This window comes from Gracilinanus agilis, chromosome 1 (assembly GCF_016433145.1).
Source record: "Gracilinanus agilis isolate LMUSP501 chromosome 1, AgileGrace, whole genome shotgun sequence".
In the NCBI taxonomy this organism is placed as follows: domain Eukaryota; kingdom Metazoa; phylum Chordata; class Mammalia; order Didelphimorphia; family Didelphidae; genus Gracilinanus; species Gracilinanus agilis.
In genome coordinates, this window is record NC_058130.1 from 345,299,909 (window position 1) to 345,320,238 (window position 20,330).

The 20,330-nt window shown below is 35.8% G+C and overlaps 1 protein-coding gene across 1 annotated transcript in view; it reads left to right on the forward strand.

The window, feature by feature from the left end:
• Positions 1–20,330, forward strand: part of TENT2 (terminal nucleotidyltransferase 2) — a 97,803-nt gene that overhangs the window by 40,446 nt on the left and 37,027 nt on the right. Inside the window, exon 11 of the mRNA XM_044663291.1 lies at positions 6,827–6,870. Coding sequence (XP_044519226.1) covers positions 6,827–6,870 — 44 coding nt within the window. The remainder of the gene's footprint in view (positions 1–6,826; positions 6,871–20,330) is intronic.

Below are 20,330 nucleotides of genomic sequence, written 5' to 3' on the forward strand. Positions count from 1 at the left end.
AAAATGAAAATTTGGTGGGATTTAATCTCTATAGAGTTTTGATAATAGACAAATTCTCCATAGTGAGTATTGATTAAAAAAAAAGTAGGGGATTAAGAATTGAGCCATGGCAGATCCACATATTAAAGGTAGAGAAGAAGAGGTGTCACCAAACAAAACAGAAAGAATCGTTAGGTGTAGGAGAAATCAGAAAGGCATCTTAGAAACCATGATGTATATAAAGGAGATCAATGGCAAATGTAGAATGAGAACTGAGAAGAAACCATTGAATTTAATAGACATTTATGTCATTTGACATTAAAGAGAGATTTAAGAATGGAGAGATTTTAGAAACCTAGCCATTTATGGCACTCTTCTTTACATATAACCAAAACATTCATAAGATTTAAGTGACTTTTTAGTGAACTATTTGATATTTGTTAGCATTGATGATTTTACTTCATTAGATGGGAAAAGATATTTCTGATTATGCATTATGAATATACTGTTATAATTCCATAATCAATTTAGAGATTTAGAAATGTATTTCTGATATTAAGTTTAAATATGTGTTAGATTAAATACCAAATCAAATGTGTGATCCCAAATTCAATAATCCATGAATATCTAAAGTGATGGGTAGTTTATTGATTAACAAATTGGTCTATTCACTTCACTTGACCTAAAAACATTTTGGATTTGGTTACCATTGGTCAGATTTCCACCATTTAACAAAAGTTCTTTTTGAAAATTCTTAGAATATCACCCTGATTTGTGAGGCATACTTTTCCCCTCTCCCACCAGGTAATCAATTATTTACTACAGGTAGTCTTTATTTTAGCAAGTTAGAGTCCTAGAAAGTCCAGGTTATGATTAGCTGATTTTGGAAGGTATTTTGCTGCCTGTTAGTAATTTCCATTATAGTGACTTTGGAAGTTTGGAATTAGTTGTGTCAGTGAAAGTCTTAAAAAGATAGTCACTAGCTTTCTTCTTTCAAATTGAATTATAAACATAATTTTTTTTTCTCTTGGTATGTATCAATTATGCTGTTAAAGAAAAATACTGGGAAACAATCTTCTGAGCCAAACTAACTTTATTGTTAGATGTATATCACAGAGTTACTGTCTAGACAAGTTGGTTTGAGATTCTAAGCCCTGTAGCTGACCTACTTTATGTAAGAGTCAGATTACACAAACTTCCCTCAGAATTGTGGTTGGTCAGCTATATCTTTCTTTTCAGGGGGATAACCACAATATCATCTTCTAGAAGGTCTCACCTTCAAGGTCAGTTTTTTTTCCTTCTTATAGGTATGCATATTACTTAGCCACTTGTTCTGCATATAGTAAAAATAAAAGTGGCCAAAGTTCTTCTATAGTTTCAAAGACAAATGAGATTCTTTAGCCTCAGGAAATCTGGATATATTCCTGGACACTAAAGGCATGTGCAAACTTCTTAGCAAAGGTATTTTGCAAGGCACAAAGAGAATTTCCCTTAGCTTTACTCACAATATAATTATCGATTACTGATTCAAATATAGTTACTCAATAAATTAGTAACTACAATTGTTCTTTATTATTCTATTATAATTATAACTTATCATTATAATGCTGGTTCTCTAATAGGATTCCAGGAAGAGGATATAAAAGTTCTCTTTAGGCATAAAACAATGAATATAAACTGATTAAAATGGCTTAATTATCTTTTATAATATTTTGGTATTATAAAGTGTTCCCCCAAAGCTAAGGCATTTTCCGTCATTCCAAATCTCCCCCACTGCCTCAGCTGACGTTAAAGATTGTATTTGGTGAAACTCTTTTAATCAGGTCTTCTTTAAGGTAGCACTGCTTCTGGTAACTTTGAGATTAGAAAAAATAATAGCCAATGTAGAGTGATTTGTCTAGGCACTAGATGTGTAGATTTCATTTGTTTAAGGAACTCTTGGATGAGGAAACTCCATATGTAGATGGGGGACTGTACTAAAGTCTTCTGGCTTAGTTGTCTAGAGCCAGTGGCTTCAAATACACTGCTCCCTTAACTTCTCAGTGGGCCAGAACCAAATTAAAATGTAATTGGGAAATGCTTAAGAGTAAAAATAAAATACTACATAGCTGAGGTGAATCTGTTTTTTTTTTTTTTTTTAATTATATGCAGCCTTCAGATTCCTTTTCTATTTGAGCCTGATACCACTGACCTAGAGCACTGAGGTTAAGTGAGCTGCCTAATAGTCAGTATATTTCAGAGGTGGGGCCTGAACCAAACTTTCTGGCTTTAAAGTCAGCTCTTTATATGCACTCCAGCTGCCTCTCAATTGAGTTAGATGTATGTGACTCTTTAGATGTATGTGACTCTTAATAACCCTGGGGGGGGTTTGTGTCTGAGATACTGGTTTGCCATTTCCCTCCTCATCTCATTTTCTGGATGAGGAAACTGAGGCAAACAGGGTCAAGTGACTTTCCCAGGGTCGCAAAGCTAAAAAGTGTCTTGAGGCCAAATTTCAGAAAGATGAGTCTTCCTCACTCCAAGTCCAGCCCTCTATCTACTGCTCTGCTTAGTTGTCCTACATCTTATAATAGCCAACAATAACAATGATGACAGTATTAAAAATAATAGCTAGAATTTATGTAGCGCTTTAAAGATTGCAAAGTAACTTGCTCAGATTACACAGCTAATTGTGAGGTTGGAGTTGAACTCAGGTCTTTGAAAAGTAGCTCAAAACTTTTGTTTCAACTTTTTTTCAGAATATTCCTGTTCTGTTCTCTGGAAATGGAACCCTATTCCCATATGCTCTGTTTTCAGAGTTGTGTTGTTATTACATCACAGTCATTTCTCATTAACCATCCATTTCCTCCAAGTCTTTGAACCCTTATTTGTAGCCATCACCACCACAACAAACGAACAAGTAAGGAAATCCTTTAATTGAGGCTGATTAAATACTGTCTTTAAAGCTAATGCTTTACTTTTATGTGCAAATTAAACCAACCTCAATTAGAGAAAGCTGTGAGGTTACAGAAACTACTTCCTCTGTGTGGAAACTGACTTGGGGCCAACAGTATTGTTTTATTGTATAGTAGAAAAAATGTCACTGAAAGTCTTGTATGCCTATTAGTGGGAATTTGGATTGGTGGTTAGAATATAGGTTGTCTCCAACTTTGTCATTTGATAGCTTGTCTGTCTATATAATACTCTGGAAATACAAAGAAAGGCAAATGACAGTCCTGGCAGAGATAACATGAAAACAACAGTGTACAAACAACCTATACACAGGAAATTTTGAGATAATAGAGGGAAGACACTATCAATAAGGGAAATAATTAATACCTTTAAATTGTTTAACTTTTGTGGTTCAGTTTCTTTGTGAAATGAGGAATTGGACTAAATAATCTCTGTAAGATCTTTTAGCTCTAAATTTCTAAGCAGCAACTTTGAATACAAAAAAGAGATTCAAACTAAAATATTCCTTGTAATTATTTTAAGCAATTTGACAGGGTGCAATAGAAGCATATGATTTAAGATAACTGTCCCCATCAGCCTGTTGGGATCCAAACCACAGGATCAGGAAAAGCCAAGACAGTCTTTTGACTTAAAATTTAAGATGAAAAGTTAGTTGATAATGGGAAAGTTAAGAATATACCAAAATGTAGCTCAAATATTTCTTTAAATACTGTTCTAAGGTGATTATTTAAATTCTAGCAATGTTTAATAGTGTTTTAAGCAAAATTATGTTTTTATGTAGTGTGGAAAATTAATGGACATAAATCTGTGGGGACTTGAGCATAGAGCTCTATCTGAATCTTGGGAATGTGCCCTCCTTGCATTTCTGACCCAACCACTATCCTGAAACCTTGCAAGTTCAGCCTTTTTCAGAGAAGAAAGGTTGAATTTGCAAATGTAGTTATAAAGTGACAGCAGATGTCAGAACCAGATTCCTTTTATTATGTATGCTAGTTAACTTGGAAATGTTAGGTATTTTTGGAAGTATTTAGCTCTTTTTAGGCTACTACTAAAGAGCTATTAATAAATTACTACAGCAGTGCACTAAATGCAACCACCTTACCCCCATTATGGTTTAATAGGTAAATTACTATGTAGTACCCAACTAAAAATAATTAAAATATTGTTAAAAAATGTGGGCTTTATGGGGGCAGCTGGGTAGCTCAGTGGAGTGAGAATCAGGCCAAGAGACAGGAGGTCCTAGGTTCAAACCCGGCCTCAGCCACTTCCCAGCTGTGTGACCCTGGGCAAGTCACTTGACCCCCATTGCCCACCCTTACCACTCTTCCACCTATGAGACAATACACCGAAGTACAAGGGTTAAAAAAAAATGTGGGCTTTAATACTAGAAAGTGGTGGTGATTAAATAGTTGTAAGAAATTCATTTTTCTAAAATGTATTATCTTATTTACAGAAAAATATTTTGGGCTTAAAGGACTGTCATGAACTGAACAGATGACTTGGAGTCAGGAGTCCAGAGTTTTTGTTCCTCTTGTGACATTGATTTTGTGAACCTGAGCAAATTAATGAGCTTCTCTTTAACTGTTTTCCTCCTATAAAATGGAATTATATATACTCTTAGCTGGTAGGTTCTGAAAACACATGAGATAACAGGAAATAAAAATATTTTGGATTTTAATTTGTCAGAATCCTCAGAGATGATAATGGACATTTTATGTCATAGCAAAGAAATTTTTTATGGCTCATGTAATAAAATGGCCCACAGAAGTGGAAGGAGATATATAGTGTCCAAATGTCAGATGTGATGATAGAAGAGGACTAATTTTTATGGGATTCATTGCCCTTCATATATAAACACACACACACACACTCTCTCTCTCTCTCTCTCTCTCTCTCTCTCTCTCTCTCTCTCTCTCTCTCTCCCTGGGGTTTTGGTTAATATCTAGTCAGAGACATTCTTGATTTTTAAAGAATTTCTATTCATCTTATACATATATATATATATATAGTTTATATATGTGTATAACTCTTGGTCTGTCCTTGGAAGAAGTCTATGCCTTAAAAAATTTAATTCTTTAAATTTCTCCTTTTTAGTTGATATATTATTAATAAAATTTAATTTTAACAGTATAGAAAAGATTCATATACAGATATAGGTTATTTTCCAGTAAGATTTCTTGAATTATATTATTTTTTCAATAGTATAACCATAATTTTTAGGTATGGTTTTTATTTTTGTTTTTTGGTACTAATGTACAAACTTTTAGAACTGAAGTGAATGGGCTTGAGTTTATTTGTAGGGCCCTCTAGAATCTTGAGCATTTTGCATGCCTCCCACCCTTCAAAAAACAAAAACAAAAAACAGACATGCCCTTATTTCTGTTATGCTAAGGAAATTAGAAATTAGTTGACAAAATTGGAAAATAATTTTTTTTTCTGCTAGTTTTTCCCAGTCATGTATTCTGAACACATTTGGTCTTTGCTTGCTAAATTTATCCCATGAAAATGAGAAAGGACTTTCAAATTCTCATATTTTCACAAATCCACAAAATATGAATATAGGGAAACTAAAGTCAAACATCTTCTGCAGTATACTAGAGAATTTTATATATATTATTCCATCACAGGTAAATTTCTTTTCTAGGAGTTGTTTTTTAAGAGAAATATTGCCCAAAGCCAGATTAAAACAATGGATCAGCAACATTTACAAAGTTATATTATGATTATTTGGTTTTGCGTTGATAAAGAGCTATGTTATATATAACTGAGAATTGGAATATTGTATTCCCTAGTTTATATGAAATTTATTGATATCAAGGAAATCTTGAAAATTCAAAAACTTTGACTTTAGAGTGCTTAAATATTTAATTTGTCAGTTGTTTTGTCTTGGGAATACTGGGTGCCAGCCTTTCACAAGGATGTGACATTAGTTTCAGTGCTTCTGATGAGGATGAAGTTGGGTAAAGCTGCTGAAGATTGACTTTAAAATGTAATGCTATCTTGGAAGGAAATTCTATTTAGTTATTATAGCTCATTTTTGGTAAATGTCTTTTTTTACCTTCCTCTAACACTGTCTTTAAAATTTGTTATTGAAGTTAATAATTTTTAAGATGATTTTTCAATGGATAATTTATACTTTTAGCATAATTTTTGTTGTGCTAATTTTGGTTTTATTCTGTAGCACCAGTTAAATATCAAGAGGCAATATCATTCAGGAACTTGGGTTGTATACATTTAAAATTATTTTTGGTGGCATAATGGTGCATATGGTTGATTTTAGAAATTCATACAGAATTTGTAATATACTACACTGTAGCACTCTTAAAGTTTTTTTATGCCTTATTTTGACCAATATACATGTATCCTTTCAAATTTTTAGAAGAAAAGAAATCTACTCATAATGAGTTGGTATTCTAAGACAAGTTACATTTACTTATGGAATTACTTATTCTTTGAATAAGAAATAACCTTTTAATAAGTAAATATTTAGTTGCCGTTGGAGGTGACTTTCAAATTGAAATTTAAAAACCCAAATTAATTTCACAAAATATATGTAAAGGGGGCACCTAGGTGGCTCAGTATATTGAGAACCACGCCTAGAGACTGGAGGTCCTGAGTTCAAATTTGGCCTCAGACACTTCCCAGCTGTGTGACCCTGGGCAAGTCACATAACCCCATTGCCTAGCCCTTACCACACTTCTGCCTTAGTACCAATACACAGTATTGATTCTCAGACAGAAGGTAAGAATTAAAAAAAATATGAAAACTGGTGAATTTTAGCATAAACAATTACAATAGACTTTATCAGTCTCACACCTTTGGTGTAGATGACAAAATCTTGCTTTTTTAATGTAATTATGTGAATCACAGAAGCTTTAAACTTTTTTTTTTATAGCCCTACCTGAACCCATCCTTCCATCCCTCCAAAAAAATTACCCAGTAAGTGTTTCTTATAAATTATTATGATTCATAGAATGTCAAATGTATATAAAAACTAATTATATACAGGGTAAGTGTGAATATAAAAGTTATAATATTTACCTTTTAAGTAAAGTAGATTGTAATATAGAGGCTGTTGAAATGACTAACTAGAACACTTTAAAACATGATTCCATGTGGAAACATTTTTGGCAGATTCTCATAATTCTGTATTTTTTTATTGGCCCGACAAATTTTCTAGTAAATCAGTAGTAGAGTTATCAACGTGATGCATAAAATGATCAATAATAGAGTATTTAAACATAATTGATAAAGACCCCTCTTTAGCCCTATCCTTTACTTTATCCAAGTTTTCTTTGTATTAATTTTGAATATAGTTTTTCAGTATAATATGCTAATCATTCAAATTTTTATTTTTTCAGTTCTAATATAGTTGTAATTTGATGAAAGCAAGAAAAAAGTTATGATGTAGAAAAACTGAATGGTTACTCATAGCCTTCATTTAATCACACTACTTTATAGTTTAGAAGAAATAAATATTTCATACTTGTATATATTGTATTGAGAGTTTTCATTGGACTTAATTGGAAACTCTTTAGGAATGAGGAACATATATCTCCTGAAATCCTTTAAATAGACATTAAATAATTAGGAATAAAAAGAAGTTAATCTGTTCATTTTCTACATGCATCTTCTTTTTACTCCTTTTCCTCCATTTCCCCCCCCCCCCCATACCTTCTTTCCTTCTAATTTTATAGCCTCATTCTTTTTTTTTTTTTTTTTTTTTTTTTTTTTTTTGTAATCCTATGCTGTTCTTTATTTGATTGGTCATGGTATTAGGTCATATATGTTCAACAAGTACTTGGGAAAGCTACAACTAAAATTTTCATATATCACATGCAGTTAGGTGTCTCATGCATAGAGAATTTTGCCTGGAGATGTCAGGTCCTGGATTCAAATATGGGCTTAGGCTGTCTTAGCTGTGTGACTCTGGGCAAATCACTTAACCCCAATTTCCTATGCCTTCCCACTCACTCTTCTGCCTTAGAACCAATACTTAGTATCATTTACAAGACAATAAGGATTTTAAAAAAACATGTTGATTAGAAGAGCTTTTTCCTAACTAATAGTACATTTAATATGGCCGTACTTTTAGTGATATACTTCTAGCAAGATGAAATTTTAGGTTGCATGATTTACATTTTATTGGTATTGCACTGACCCTGTTTATAGGTAATAATTTATGATAAAACATACTTTTATTTTGAGATTAAATTTTACTGTTTGTTTATAAATGTAGTCATCTTGTTCAGAAGTAATACTTTTTAAGTTTCCTGTTTATTATAACTTCAGGGCTGAAATGCTTTTGGTTTGAGTTATAATATTAAAGAAATAATTTGATATGTGACATTTCTTCAGAATGTTTAAAACAAAGTGTAGTAAATTTTCTATTTTCTCACAGTGTATAAAAGTTTTCAGAGACTCGGAATGTGTTGAAATGCACCTCATTTTTGCATATAATTTGAGCTTTCTTGGTAATTCAGAATGCCCTTCAAGTTCTTGCTATTCTTTTGGGTCATTGTGAATAGCAGTTATTGTCATGGTCATGTATCCATGTGAGTATTTGTTGATAGAGTTTAGATTAATAGTTGTACAATGGGAGAGGGTTCACTACTTCAGTTCACACTGTGAGATCATTTGCTGTAATCAAGTGCTTGATGACCTAAAGTAACAAGTTACATTTCATAGGTATTTATTTGTAGTATTTTAGTGAGGTTCTTGGGGAACTCTACTAAGAGACTCTTCTTCCTTAGTAACATATGCCTTAAAGTTTCATCTTAAGTTAGGAAGAGTACCTCTAAAAAAGTTGTTTGTCATATTTGCCTATTTATTTGAAACATTTTCTCACAGTTTTGACAGTTTGATTGCTTTTTGATATTTCTTCATATGGCTGACACTTAATGAGTATAACTCAAATACATTGCAGTAGTTAAACATAGGACCGCAAGTCTAGAAACCAAGGTTCTAAACTGTGTGGAGTGGAATTCTGGGAAGGCTCATTCCCCAATGAATCACTCTAATGAGCAGACAGGTGACTTGATAAAATGCTAGCAGAGCTCATATGGCTTTATTTAGGGGTGGGAGGGCAGTGGGGATGCTATCTCCTCTTTCCCACCATCTGAGTGTTACATAATAACATTTGTATGTTATATTTCTTTATCTTGTTCTATTCTCCTTAAGTTTTCCCAACGCTTCCCAGCCTATGGGAACATTCCTTAAGTTTGCAGTATTCTCAGTTAAGTTAAAATTTAGACCTTCAAGGTTTTTCAGATTGCAGCATTTCTCAGGCTGCAACATTTAGGACATGTAGTCAAGATTATAACTTGTAAGTTTTGAGATTTCTCTCATGGGAATTAGGACACCCAGACTTCTTCCCATGGGAAAAAAAAGAAGGGGAGGGTCTCTTAGCCACATTTGAAAAGAGTATATTAAAGGCTTATATTTATGTATTAATATATATGTGAAGCTGCTTGGGGAGGGGGATTTCTCTATTCTGCATAAGGAGAGATTGATATCTCCCTAGTGAAGGGCACCTAACTTTCACTAATTTTCTATAGGAAGTTGCCAGTCTATGATTACTAATACTAAGTGTATATACTCAGTGTATATTAGGGAATAATTTCATCCCATACAATCCTACCAATTTTCACTTCAAAGTTTGCATTATTCTCCCTCTCAAGGGCCTTTTTTCCCAAAGAGCCAAAGCATTGTGTCTGTTTCAGCATCCTTCTTATTCTCATCTTTCATTTTCTGCTTTCTTAAAATCGTCATATTAGGAACCCTCTGGTCAGGGTGGGGTTTTTGAACTACAACATGCATATTTTTTACAGTTCTCTGAATCAGAATATTAAGACAGGGTACCAAACAAGGTATAAATATAAGAATACAGACAATAATAATTATGGCTGGAACAACCTATATCCAACATCTATCAAACATTGAATCCCACTACTTACTCCATAGAGCAGTATTTACCCCTGAATTTCTCTTTGATTCTTCTGAGAGAGAACACTTAGCTCTCTAAGTGCTCTTGTGACAGATCCAACTGGGGATGTATTATTAGGTATATAGATGTACAGCAAGATCTTCCTATCATAACACAAACTCCTCTTTCTGTTCCAGGTTGCTTGCAGAATCTGGGGGCGGGGGGAGCAGGGTCCTCCTAACAAAAATTCTTTTGCAAAGCAAACATTTTGTGAAATAAATTCTTCTACCTCAGTTTCTATAGGAGATACAGAAATTCCTGGGTCATAATCTTTAGTATAAAGTTTAGCTTCTCATAACTACTTCTACTCATTTCTATGGAAAATCAATTACAGATTATAAAATAATCACTTAATCAATTCTAACTTCTTCTACTAGACAGCTTGCTTATTTGAAAAATGGAAACTTTACATCTTACAATTTGTATCCTGCACTGATCATCGGAATTTGTCACAAAAGAAAGGCAGGGAAAATGATCTTTAACTGTCCTTTATAGTTCTTTCAAGGACACAGAATGAGTAAGTAGGTGAATACTGTCTGACTTCATGTAAAGGTCAGAGCTATCGTTGGTGCATACCATTTTTACTCAGGGACCATCAGAATCCGGTGTGCCTTACCAAGTCAGAGGGATCCTATCTCAGTTTCAGACTGAGAGTGTCCTCTCGACTTCCTATCAGGATTTTCACTTGTCCTTTGAATATCTTCTTCTCAACAGTATCAATGATGGATCAGTTATCAGACAATCATACTTGAATTCCAAGTTCACAGTAATATTAGGTTTGATTCCCATAACCCTTTTGTCTTAACTGGCAAAAATCCTACTCCTTACATTTGAGAGAAAATATTTTCTCTTAGTGTTCCAATCTCATTCTTTTCCCATAATTTCAAACAAGTTTCCTACTTACTTGCTTACTTACTCTAACAGTTTCAAAAATTCTTACTTCAAATTTATCTAAAATACATGCTCTTCTCTTTTAACTTCTTCATACAGTAAATGCCAATTCTGTATCTCTTTATTCTATACCTTAGTTGTGTTTGCCTTACCATGGTCTTCAAAAGACTTTCTCTTACTGTATCCACTTAAACTTCCTCAATCTCTAAACATTCACTTTTCCCCCTCAAGACTTCTGCTTCAAGCAGAATCACATTCATTATTCCTCTTCTTATGCCTTCACATGCCTACATACATTGGTCCTATAACAAGGCTGTCTTCTGGCTCTCATAAAGAGACACCCTGTATTCTATTAAAGTCTCCATGCATAAAATATCTTATGTCTTTCATATGCTTATGCCACAGTTCTTCTCTCACCTTTTTTTTTTAAAGATCTTTATTTGATTAATTCATTTAGAACATTTTTCCATGGTTATAGGATTCATGTTCTATCCCTCCCCTCTTCCCACCCTCTCCCATAGCTGATGCACAATTCTACTGGGTTTTACAAAATGTGTCATTGATCAAGAGCTATTTCTATATTATTGATATTTTCACTAGGGTGCTCATTTTGAGTCAATATCCCAAATTATATCCCCATCCTCCCATATGATCAGGCAGTTGTTTATCTTCTGTGCTTCTACTCCCACAGTTCTTCCTCTGAATGTGAATAGCATTCTTTCTCATAGGTTCTTCATAGTTGTTCAGGATCATTGCATTGCTGCTAGTAGAGAAGTCCATTACATACGATTTTTACCACAGTGTATCTATCTCTGGGTATAAGGTTCTCTTGGTTCTGCTCCTTTCACTCTGCATCAATTCCTGGAGGTCATTCCAGTTCACATGGAATTCCTCCAGTTCATTATTCCTTTCAGCACAATAGTATTCCATCACCAACAGATACCACAATTTTTTCAGCCATTCCCCAATTGAAGAGCATACCCTTGTTTTCCAGTTTTTTGCCACCACAAAGAGTGAGGCTATAAATATTTTTGCACAAGTCTTTTTCCTTATTATCTCTTTGGAGTATAACCCCAGCAGTGGTATGGATGGATCAAAGGGCAGCCTTGCCTCTCTCTTACCTTCTTTGGCTTACTTTTGCCATCACTCAACTTAATTTTGACTAGGTATTCTGTCACCTGCTATTAGTGGCTCAGAAGAGCCCTGATTATCATTCTTCTTATCAGTTGCATCATTCACATACATAATTTACATTTCATATCTTTACATATTGTTTTATCCAAATTCACCTCAGAAATTAGTTTTCTTCATAGTACAAATTAAATCCTTTGTGTTTACCCAAAATTTACATTCTACAGGCAAATAGATTACATTTAAATTCATACTTACATTTAGTAATAATATTGTTTTTTAACCCAAGGCAGATATTTTGACAACAGTTCACATATCCCAACAAATGTTTACAAATTCAGAAATGCTTTTTGTAATATTCCAAACTCTTAATACATTTCAAATTTCCAATATTCATTACTGTTTCACATTCTCTTTTGTCATCCAAAATTTAGGTCATACAGAATCTTCACCATATTACATTACATCTTCTTACAAGCTGGTACTAAATTCTTATACACTTTACACCAGTGATGGGCATACTTTTTAAAGAGGGGGCCAAAGGAAATGCTTATCTGTCAGTCTGTTTCTAAGGCCACTCTTTCGAAGTTTCATTGTATTGTATTCTACTCATTGTATTTGTCAGATTAGGAATAATGTCCCACTGCCTGGATAGAACATTTCAGGGGGCCATAGTTTGCCCATCACTGCTTTACACTCATTTTATTAAACCTTTAAGCAGCCAGCACAGCAGTTATCAGGAGTTTGCTTCTCATCTGCTTCTTTAAAGTAAAAATCTCCTTCTGCATCAGGCTGATTATTAATTACATTCAGTCAATTCTTAAATTCTGTTTAACAAACATTTTAGGTATGTCCAAACATTCAGATCTCTAACCATTGTTCATTTCTAATCTCAGTGAGAACTAACAGTTCTCTCATCGTTAAGTCCAGAATCAATCTTACCTGGAATCTTATGCAACTGATCGACAATTTTCAACACTGAATCACTTCCAGTCATTTCATGCAATTCCATAAGATACGTTTCATAATCATTTGCGATTTTTCAAAATTGTATACATCAGTCTTAAAAATTAATAAAATCCAATCAAATTGTGGGATCAAACTTCCCTTCTCTTGTTCTAATCTCCCCTTTTACCTCACCTTGGTGGTTAGCCGAAAAAGGGGACAAGGAAAGATATTGAACAGATCTTTTTGCCTTTGTTCTCTATTAAAAGTTGAGGGCAAAGTTTCTTTTTCTCTTACTCTTAAAGTTCAAGAGGTCTAAAAATTCACATTTCTTTTTTAATCTCTCAAACACATTCTCTGGTCTGTTTGCTCTCCCATTTCCCCTGAATGATGAGGGACAGAGAAACAGATTTGTCTCAAAATCATTTTGAGGTTTCTTTTCCTAACTCTCCTTTTTGTACACACATGACAATACAGGGTCACAAACAACAAAAACAGATAACAAACAGTTAACATAAACTTTGAAAGCATGCTTCATCAATGATCCTGAAAACAGGAGTCCCAATAGCCCCATTCAGCTGTTCTCTCACGTTAGTTGTGTCTTCAGGCATAGGAGTACAGCCTCTTGTCTCTCAATGCTTTGTCCTTATCTTCAGTGAGGCCAAAAGAAGACATTTGGTCCATGGTGACTGAGTTTCCACTATCAGCTTGGTAAACTGTTTTCTAAGCTCTTTTATTTTATTAATTTTTATTTTTTGAAAAATTTTATTTAATTGCTTTAGAATATTTTTCCATGGTTACATGATTCATGTTCTTTCCCTTCCCTTTCTCCCCTCTCCCTTCAATAGCCAACAAGTAATTCCACTGGGTTTTACATATGTCATTGATCAAGACCTATTTCCATATTATCAATATTTGCATTAGGGTGATTGCTTAGAGTCTACATTCCCAATCATGTCCCCATTGACCCATGTGATCAAGCAGTTGTTTTTCTTCTGTGTTTCTGCTCCCACAGTTCTTTCTCTGGATGTGGATAGTGTTCTTTCTCAGAAGTCCCTCAGAATTGTCCTGGATTATTGTATTGCTGCTAGTAGAGAAGTCGCATTACAATTGATTTTGCTGCAGTGTATCCATCTCTGTGTGTAAGGTTCTTCTGGTTCTGCTCCTTTCACTCTGCATCAATTCCTGGGAGGTTCCAGTTCACATGGAATTCCTCCAGTTCATTATTCCTTTCAGCATAATGGTATTCCATCACCAATAGATACCACAGTTTGTTCAGTCATTCCCCAGTCGAAGGACATCCCCTCTTTTTCCAATTTTTTGCCACCACAAAGAGTGTGACTGTAAATATTTTTGTACAAGTCTTTTTCCTTATTATCTCTTTGGGGTATAACCCCAGCAGTTGTATGGCTGGATCTAAAGGCAGACAGTCTTTTAAAGCCCCTTTGAGCTCCAAATTGCCATCCAGAATGGCTGGATCAATTCTGTTATGGATGAAATCCTATAACCATGTTTTCATGGGTTGCAAGCTGGCAGTTGCCAGTATAGAACACAGAACCTGGCAGAGGACCCAGGCCGGGTGCCAGTTGAAGTGAGGGCATAAAAAAAGGGGTTTACTTCTGGCTCTGATCTTCAGGGTTAGCGGAGGAAAAGGGTGATCTGGGTGGTTCTGGGTAGATTCTCTAGGTAGGTGGTTCTGGGTAGATTCTCTAGGAAACAACCACCATACCTAGCCATTTCAACAGCTCACTGGCAGACCCAACAACCCTTATTATTATAAACAAGTGACAAATTTTACCATCAAGACATCAATCACCATCTGGCCCAGGGCTTGGTAGCCCTGGGTCAGCAACCAAAAGTATCAGAGTTGAGATTGCCCTCAAGGCATTCTTATACTACTACGCCTAAGAAGACCTTTCTGTATTTCCTAAAGTAGTTTAGTGAAATTATTTATTCAAGATCTTAGCTTACCTCACCCACTTTCCAATTCCCCTTTACCTGATCCAAATTATTACCTATAAATCCATTTAACCTCAAGGTTAAAGATCTTTGAAGTCATTGCCAAAGGCCAAGTAACATCAGCAGTCAGATCAGACTATTAGATCCAGTTGGCAAACTTTATTAAACAGTTAGGTTCAGGAGGTGCCAGCCTCCTTCTGGTGACTACACCAACTGTCCAATAGAATTGTTTCCATCTCCCAGGGGCAGAGGCACAGAATCCTTATCTTAAAGGGGTCTTGGCTTTACTAGTGAGAAAGTTTCATCTGCCTGTCATTCAGCTTAGGTGTAGGACCCCCGTTACACATACCAACTTCTATTCATGCCTAACGGCCCCTTGGGCTGGCCTAAACCATCCACCACTCTTCCCCCTGCATTGCAGCAAGCTCCCTTGCATTACAGTTCACAACTCCACCAGCAATGTATTAATGTCCCAATTTTGCCACATCCACTCCAACATTTATTACTTTCCTTTGCTGTCATTTTGGCCAATTTCCTTGGTGTAAGGTGGTACCTCAGAGTTGTTTTGATTTGCATTTCTCTAATTATAAGAGATTTAGATGTGTTCTAAACTCTTGATTCATTCTCCCCACCTTCAGCCTAGGAAGGAGGATGCCATGAGATACGCAAATCCCAGTCAGTATCTAAGCACTTGCTAATCCTAGCAACATCTTGGATGTAAAATGAATCTTATTCTAAGAATCAGTATTCTTGATGAGTCCATATCTTGGCACAAGGTGCTCAGATAGAATTCTGGTCACTGACTGAGTAAGTTGGCTGGCTTCTGCCAAGTCTTCTGACTTCAGCAAGTTCTTTGGCACTTGATTTAGTAATTCCATATAAACTAATTCTTTCCCTTTGCTAGAAATCAGGCCTCTCTCTTTTAGCATCTTCAAAGCCTGGTTGAATACATGTAATTCACAGGTATGGGCTGACTTGGCCTCTGGAGGGTGGCCTCTATCCATTAGACCCTCTTCTCTTTCCTTAGTTACAGCATATTTATTCCTTCCTTTTTCATCTAAGACTCTTGAGGATCCATCTATCAATAAGTTCACTTTCCCAGGTAGAGGAGACTCTTGCAAATTCTTCCTCACTTTAGTCTGGTCCATCACTTCCATCTCTATTTCCTTTTGCTCTTCATGATTTTCTTTCCCACAAAAAACTTTTTTTTTTCCCACAGTTTCTTTCCCACAAAAAACTTTTTTTTCCCCAGTTTCCCACAAAAACTTTTCAAGGTCCAAATTGTAATTTGATATCAGAACTAGTTCATCTTTCTCTAACAAGATGGCCTCATACTTCAGTATCCTTGAGCCTTCAGTCTCTGTGAGAGAGAGAATCTCCTGCTCTCTCTCTTGTTTAGAACAGTTCTCTTTCAAGTGGTCTATTTTTCCATAGCTATATCACATATCGCCTCTGGAAGCCTTCCAAATCGTTTACTCCATCCTTTCTCCTCTCTGAGAGCCCTAATGAAGGTTTTGGCTCTGTTTCTATTTTCTTCTTCTCTCCTGGTATATACTAGCTGGGCTTGCTGGAAAAATTCAAGAAGTTTCATTATCCATTCTTCTATCTTATTAAGTTTCTTCCATATATTTGGCCACAAATTTATGACAAAGTAGCTCTTTAAGAGATTTTGTCCACCAGGCTCAGTCAGGTCTAGTCCAGAATATTTACTAATTGCCTTTCTTAATATATATATATAAACTCAGTTGGAGTCTCATCTTTTCTCTGTTTTGTCTCATAAATCTTATACATATTCTGACTTTGAGGAACTGCTATCCTTATCCCTTGGATAATCATCTTTCGAAGATATTTGTTTGATGGGCAGGTTCATTGTTATGTCCCAGTGGGGATCTCTTATAGGGTATTTTGCCTTGCCATTGGGACTTCTTTCCTCCTCTCGGTGTTCCCAGTCCCACACTCCTCTAATCTGGTCTCTTTCTTCTTCAGTGAATAATTGCTTCAAAATTGCCATCATCTCTGGCCATGAATATAAATTTGGTCCTAAAAATTCATCAACTTGATCAGCAACACCCACAGGTTCTTCTAACAGAACTTTCATGTCTCTTTTAAAGTTCCAAACCTCAGAGGCTCTGAGAGGGGTGCTAACATATCCTAGCCTCTGTCCTATTGATACTTCTCTGAGTGGATACTGCTTAGCATGTCCTCCAAAAGAGAAATTCATCTTTTCCTCTAATAACCTTTTAACTTCTCTATTCACCTTTTCAGAGAGGTCTGGCAGATGAGTAGCTGCTGCTTCTGCTGCTGTTTGGAGTTTTGGCAGTGGGAGAGCTGATGGAACTATAGGTGCCACAGGAGGCACTGGTATTGGTTCTGCCTCTATTTGGGGTGCCAGTGTTGGCACAGGGGGCATAGGAAGAGAATAAGTGGCACTTGGGGAGCAGGAGGAATCAGAGAGACTAATGGATCTCAAGTCTTCTTTATCTCTTCCTGTGATTCCTTTTCCTTCTTTGCTACAGTAATTGTTACAGCCAATGCTCTGTTTCTTTCTGCTCTTTCTTTTATCACCAAAGTTTCTACATCTGGCTGCCATAATGCAGCATATGCTATCTCCATATCATTTTTAAATTTTCTCTTATTAACAGTTGTATTTAGGTTCTCACAAACTATATAATCACTGGATCCAAATTTTGGCCATAGGGTATGGATCTGTGTGTCAATCTCTAGACCTCCCTACTTGAAAACAGCAAAATTCAATGAGCATTCCTGGATCAAGGTGCTCATATTGAAGGGAATTTTTTCAAGCTTTCAATTTAGCCCCTAAAGGACTATCCCCAGGAATTGGGTTTACTTCTCGCCTGTGTAGATCAATGTCTACTGTGGACTTCTTCCTCTGGGCTGATGCTTTCTGCCCCATGTTTCTGTCTTCAGATTTCTAATCTTGCTTTCTTTTCAGGCACAGCTTAATTTGGCAATCTGCCTAAGACTGCTCTGTACCTTGCCGTTTCTCTTGCGACTTGTCTTCAATTTTCGACTTGTCTTCAAAAAGGGTTTTTACTTTTCATTTGTCTGGCTCCCTGGCTACCTCTATTTGCTTATTACTTAGGACCTCTTCCCAAGCATCTTAGAACGAATAGGCTCTGTGTTTATAACAAAGCTTACCTCTGCGGCACCTCCTACCTTGCTGATTAATTCAGATTCAGTTATTTGCTGCTCTATCAGCTCAGATCAGTATTCCTCTCTGCATCACAACCCCACTAATCAACTCGGGTGCAGCTTTAAGCTATCTTGTACCTTTACAGGAAACTGGGGACTACTTCAGTTTTCTACCCTGAAAACTTCTCTTCAGCGCAACCATACACAGGCCTCTGACAAGATCTCCAGCTCAGATAACCTAATCATACTTGCTGAATCTTTCTACCTGGCATTCGAAGCTGAAGGATTTTCCCCTTTGGAAGCACAACTTTATTCCCTTATCCCACCTAGCTTTATCATTCCAGTTTCAGCTTCAAACTTCCTTAATTAGAAATTTCCTTTCTCCTTTTTCCATCTCTTTCTTTGAAGCTCCATATACACATACAAGCCCTTTGTCCAGTTCTCAGCTGTTCCCCTTGAGGAGAATAAGAACTGTGATAATAAGGACACTCACTCTCTTTGCTTGGTCTTAAAAAGCCTCCTGGACTCTGCCAGTCAGCTATTCAAGTCCATTGTGTGTCCATTCACACACAAGCTTAGAGAGAGAGAACACTTCCCTTTCCCCAGGTTGGCTGTTCATACTCATGCAAAATGAACTGTCTTCACATTAGGGTCTCTTCTCTTGCAGCTGTCATTCCCTGTCTGCTCTCTTGCCCAGATGGTTAAACTGAGGCACTACTGTTGTTCAAGAATCCTGGGTGGGCTCCCATCTGTGTGGAGTGGAATTCTGGGGATGCTCTTTCCCCCTTGACTCATTTTAATGAGCAGGCAGGAGACTTGATAAGATGCTGGCAGAGCTCATGTGGCTTTATTCAGGGGTGGAGGTGGGTAATGGGGGGATAGAGTGAGGGAGCTCTATCTGGAGAGGCATCTCAGAAGTAGTGTCGGGGGGTTGGGGGGGAGAGACAGAGAGATATAGACCAATGTCTGGAGAGACCTCTCAGAAACAGTAGACCTTGATGCTCAAATCTACTCAGAATTTTTAGGGATCCAATATAGTGCTGTCTCCTTTTTCCCACCATCTGAGTGTTACATAATGCATTTGTATGTTATATTTCTTTATCTTGTTCTATCTTCCTTAAGTTTTCCCAGTGCTTCCAAGCCTATGGGAACATTCCTTAAGTTTGAAATTTTCTCAGTTGAAATTTAGGCCTGTCTAAGGTTTTTCAGGTTGTAAGGTTTCTCAGGCTACAACATTTATTATATGTAGTCAAGATTATAACTTGTAAGTTTTGAGATTTCTCCCATGGGAATTAGGATACCCAAACGTCCTCCCATGGGGAAAAAAAAGAACGGGGAGGGGGAAGGGTGTCTCTTAGCCACATTTGAAAAGAGTATATTAAAGGCTTATATTTATGTATTAATATATATGTGAAGCTGCTTGGGGAGGGGGATTTCTCTACTATTCATAAGGAGAGTTTGATATTCTTAGTGAAGGGCACTTAACTTTCACTAATTCCATAGGAAGTTGCCAATCTATGATTACTAATACTAATCAGTGTATATTGGGGAATAATGCACAATTTCATACCATTCATAAACTTACCTATATGCTATTTGTTAACTTTGTGCCCTTAAGTTTGTGCATTGTCTTCTAGGTCTTATTTCCCTCCTATGTAAAAGAGAAATTTAGACTAATTGGAACAAGATGTCCTCAACTTTGTATGCTGGATAAAACGTGTACTGGGTATAACAAAGTTTAATTGTGGAGGAGAAAAAGCATGTAGTTTATGACATGCAGTAGAATATACCAGTAATTCCATTTAGTCTATATGTTAAAAACAAAGTCCTTTTTTCCCCCCTCAAGAAATATTATAAAAATTATTGTCTGCTATAGAAATGGACTAATTTGTATGAGAAAGTAGCTATTGTATAACATATCTGTTTCTTAGAATTCGTTATAATTGATTCAGAAGTTGTCATCTATTGGCCCAGTTCTTGTAAAACTCTTATTATAATAACATCTATTAAATTGGGGTGTTACATGTATAGCATTTGCTGTTATCTGGGTATATTTCAGTTTATTCTTAAAGAACTATATCTCACTTTAATATAAAATTTGGCCTTACAAACCAAATAGAGTAGCTTTTCCACTTTGCAGAAAAGTTCAAAGTGGAATTCCTTTAAATGTCTTCTTTTTCATTTATAAATTATTGATTTTCTTTTAAAAATTCAATTTAGATAGTACTTTTTTTTTAAACCCTTGTACTTCGGTGTATTGTCTCATAGGTGGAAGATTGGTAAGGGTGGGCAATGGGGGTCAAGTGACTTGCCCAGGGTCACACAGCTGGGAAGT